Consider the following 4,855-nt stretch of genomic DNA (forward strand, 5'->3'; position numbering starts at 1 on the left):
AAAAAAAAAAAAAATTAAAAAAACAAATAAAAACAAAACAAGTAGAAAATGTTCTAAATTCAAACCCTGCTGATGTCAACTTGTTTGTCTTTTATCCTTCCTGAGGTTGAGAAAACAACTGTAACTGGTTGAAGCACAAAGCAAGCAATTTTGAAGGGATGGGGTTAGTCAATGCCACCAACCCCAGGGAGGTGAAAGGCAAAGTTTACCTCAGCAGAATTGAAATCAGAACATAAAGAATCATAATAAATACTACAAAGTGTTTCCATCTGATGCTCTACCGGTTTGGCCAGTTCACTGTTAGAGATTGATCCTACAATAGAGACCAGTGAAGTACCAAGTTGATCTAACGGTCTTTGCCACTGTGGCCTTGTCCCTGTGTTGAAAATCCATGCTAAGGAGATTTGGCACAGGTTGTGTTTGTGTTGATTCTATCAAGTGAAGGATTCTAGTACTGAAGAACCTATTTACCAATCAGGTCAAAGGTTAAATTAGTATGAAACAAGAGAACCTAAGGAAAAAATTAATTATCAGCATCAGCAAATGATGATGATGATAATCATCATCATCCCCATTTAGCATGTTTTCTGTGATGGTATACTCTAATCACTATACCATGCACCTTCACACACACAAACACACACGATGGGATTCTTTCAGTTTCTATCTACTAAATCCACTCACAAGACTTTTGTTGATTCAGAGATATAGTAGAAAACACTTGCCCAAGGTGCCATGCAGTGGGACTCAATCTACAACCATGTGATTGAGAAGCAAGGTATATATATATATGTACATATATATTACAAAGGGGGTGTTGAAAAGTTCCTACCTCTGGGTAAAAGAAAGTACAGGAGGATCAGTTAATTATGATTTTATTCAACATATTCCCCTTTCAGATTCATACAGTTATTGCAGCAGTCCTTCAGTTTTTCTAAGCCCTGTAAATAAACTTAGAAAGTTGGGCCCCCAACCAGGTCTTTCACGATACCCTTAAAGCCAGGAACTTTTCACACCCCTCATTTGTGTGTGTGTGTGTGTGTGTGTGTGTGTGTGTATGACAGGCTTCTTTCAGTTTCTGTCTACTAAATTACTTAATCACTCACAAAGCGTTGGTTGGCCCAGAGCTATAGTAGAAAACACTTGCCTAAGATGCCATGCAGTGGGACAGAACTAGTGACATGTTTGGGATGCAAGCTTCTTAAAAACCACACAGCTATGCTCACACCTGACATAGAATCGGTAGATGATATAAACATGGTGATAAAAACTGGTAAACCAGTGTTTTCATACAAGAACACCCTGTATGGTATATGTTCAACCTATGAGTCAGAGACACTCCCTTGTTATTCAATTGGTGATTTAGTGACACAGGAAGCCTTCAATGACCAAGGATGTTGTTCCCAAACTACACAATAATAATTCAATAAAAACTTTAATAACTGTGCTGTCCCAGATATGCGAATAAAGAAAGGAAGAATGAAAGGGGACTCACCTGTAAAAAAGAACATAGGCACTGGAACTAAGAACTTGTTGAAAGTCCACCTCTGTGACATATTGGTCATCAAACTCATACCATTGCTCATTTACATAATTCAGACAATATGCTGTATAATGGCCTCCTGGCAGAGAGAGAGAGGATGAGAGGAGATATGAGAAACGTCTTATAGTATATTCTGTCTGAAGTGAATTAGTTATTAATTACCTCCCTTCTATACCCAGTTGCACCAGAGAAAATTTAGGAGAGAGGTAGGTAGCTGGTATGAAGGTAGAGAAAGACAGTTAAGTGGAAAGACAAACAGGTAGATGGAGAGACAGATTAGGTAAGTAGGTTGAGAGGTAAAGAGACTGACTGACATACAAACAGGTAGACAGAGAGAGAGAGACACGCACAGCTAGATAAGGGAAGGAGAAATATGGATAGATAGAGAGCAAGAGAGGCAGGTAGAGAGATGGATAGGTGAGTGGAAAGAGAGACGGGCAGGTGAAGAGATGGACAGGTGAGTGGAAAAACAAACAGGCAGATGGAGAGATGGACAGGTGAGTGAAAAGACAGACAGGTACATGGAGAGATGGACAGGTGAATGGAAAAACAAACAGGCACATGGAGAGATGGACAAGTGATTGGAAAGACGACAGGCAGATGGAGAGAGGTAGATAGCTAATCTGACAGAATTGTAGGTAGACAAAAAGTTACTGTTCACCCAAACGTTAGGATAAAATTTTCAGAGAATGACAAATTCCAGCACACAAACACACACACACACGTTATCACAAAATTATATTACCCGATCTCTTTGTTCTTACCTCCGGCAGTTCCATGGTGACATATCACAGACATTAGATCATACGACGTGACTTCATCTTGACAATCTGGAAAGGCATGAAATATAAATAAATTTCATTTCAATTTAAAATATATCTGTTGATGTTGAAAGTTAGACATTTTGCTTGGTTTGATAGTAAGCAGCTTAAAACACGACCGCTCTGTCACTTACGACAATGAGGGTTCAAGCTGATCCAATCAACAGAACAGCCTGCTTGTGAAATTAACATGTAAAGTGGTTGAGAACTACATTAAGGGTACATGGACACATGTTCCCTTAATATCATTCTCAGGAAGATTCAGTATGACACTATGACATGGCTGTTCCCTTTGAATTACTGGTACAACTAATTTTTGCCAGCAGAGTGAACTGGGGCAACATGAAATTAAGTGTCTTGCTCAAGGACACACTGTGCCACCGAGTACTGAACTTACAACCTTACGATTGTGAGCCAGATACCCAAACCACTAAGCCACTTGCCTTCAGTGAACAGTAAGTTCATTCCTGATCTTTCTCTCACTCTCTGGACGGGTAACCTTGTACTTCCTCTACAGCAAGACACCTGTTTCTATCTTTCTGTCTCACTATAAACTTTTTTTTTATCTTCCAAATACTTGGTGACCCTGTCAGTGTAGGTGCTACATAAAAGCACTAAGTCCACTCTGCTGAGTGGCTGGTATTAGGAAGGACATTCAGCTGTAAAAACCAACTGACTTCGATTGTGCTTGTGTCATGTAAAAAACACTAAGTCCACTCTGCTGAGTGGCTGGTTTTAGGAAGGGAATCCAGCTCTAAAAACCTTGCCAAAACTGACCTCGCCTGTGCTTGTGTCACATAAATAGCACTAAGACCACTCTGCTGAGGACATCCAGCTGTAAAAATCCTGACAAAGCAGTCACAGAATTCTGGTGCAGGCTTCTGTCTGGCTGGCTCTTGTGAAACCATCCCACCCATGCTAGCATGGAAAGCAGACGTTAAACAATGATGATGATATGAACTGGTATGACCATGTGATTAAGAAGTTTGTTTCACAACTGTAGGGATCCAGGTTTGATCCCACATTCACAGCACCTTGGATATATGCATCATCTATTGTAGCCTTGTGTTGACTAATGCCCTGCGAGTGAAATTTATAAAAGTATTGTTTAATTAGAAACACCATTGCTTACCTTTATAACAGTATAACTGAATGCTACATTATTTAATAAATTACCTGCAATACTTACCTTTATGAAGATATGGTTTCATGTTTAAACCTTCCAGCGGAAAAGAGACATATGTGTTAATCTTTGAAGAGTAAAATTCATGTCGGAATCTCTTCAAGTGAATACACAGGATCTGAGGAAAGAGAGGGAGAGGGGGGAAAATCAAAAAGACAAAGAAATAGAAATAAATAAACAATCTCCAAAAAACATTTAACCCTTTAGCACTCAGATTGCTCTAACAAATATAATGCTTATCTAGACACATTGTTCTGAATTTATCATGCATTATTTCACTGCTTCGAGATTTCTCTAATGTGATAAGTTTATTTTTAGAATGACATTGTAGGAAAGGTGCGAGAGGCTGGATGTGGCCAATCTGAGCATAAAAACAGAATATTTTGGCTGGATATTGCCAGATTAAATGCCAAAGGGATTTATTATGTACAGGATTGCTGTTTGGTCTCCGGTCAACCCAAAGATCAAGTTGTTCCAGCTGTGACCATCCCATCTTAAAGAGATGAGATTTAGTAAAATATTATTTTATGTGCCCTTATTTGTTTAAGAAAGGTGTGATTTGAGGGAAATTTGGTTGCTATTTCCAGCAGGTTGAGCATCTGAACAATAAGTATTCAGGTGTTCAATCAATAAAATTACTGACTTGTTAAATAAACATATAAATGACTGAGTATTCCATAGATACCCAAGTACTCAATGAAAATCAGACTGATCCAGGGGACATTTGAGTCAAAGATACACTCTATCCGACAGGCTACCTCACGGTTTTTGGCTCCTCAATTTTATTCACAAGGATATAATATAAAAAAGACTGGCCCAAGGTACCACATAGTGAAACTGAACTTGGGACCTGGTGACTGTGAAGCAGTAAATTTGGGCCTGCATCTAGCTTCTGCATAGAGGCTCCCTCATTATCTACAGTTATAGAGAATACTAGCAGTATAGCCCGGCTTTGCCCGGGATTAAGTTGGGATTATTAAGCTAATCAAGTTCTTTATTTCAAACCAAACTAAGTAACATGACGTCAAATTTGGGCAGAATCAGTGTTGCAACTGGAGTGCATGGGTTGAGAGTTTGATCGGCAGAGGTGATCAGGTTACACATGCCATCCCTTTGAAAACACCACCGCCATCATCTAACCCCTCTTTGCTCATGGGTTAGGAACCCTTCCAGCAAGGAAAATAGAATGACCAAAAGGGCTCCCGATTCTCTGTGTCAAAAGCGGTTCTGTTCAGATATGAGAACACGGATGTTACGAAAGTAAAACGTTAATGTTCGAAACTGCAGCAGGCCATAGATAATTCTTTA

The 4,855-nt window shown here is 39.3% G+C and overlaps 1 protein-coding gene across 1 annotated transcript in view; it reads right to left on the bottom strand.

Annotated features, from left to right (window-relative positions):
* LOC106881777 (ubiquitin carboxyl-terminal hydrolase 20) overlaps positions 1–4,855 on the bottom strand; it is a 71,563-nt gene that overhangs the window by 15,807 nt on the left and 50,901 nt on the right. The window contains exons 15-17 of the mRNA XM_052977178.1: positions 3,554–3,665; positions 2,308–2,373; positions 1,496–1,622 (exon numbers count right to left, since the gene is read on the bottom strand). Of these exons, the coding sequence (XP_052833138.1) occupies positions 1,496–1,622; positions 2,308–2,373; positions 3,554–3,665 (305 nt within the window). The remainder of the gene's footprint in view (positions 1–1,495; positions 1,623–2,307; positions 2,374–3,553; positions 3,666–4,855) is intronic.

This window comes from Octopus bimaculoides, chromosome 27, assembly GCF_001194135.2.
Source record: "Octopus bimaculoides isolate UCB-OBI-ISO-001 chromosome 27, ASM119413v2, whole genome shotgun sequence".
Classification (NCBI taxonomy): domain Eukaryota; kingdom Metazoa; phylum Mollusca; class Cephalopoda; order Octopoda; family Octopodidae; genus Octopus; species Octopus bimaculoides.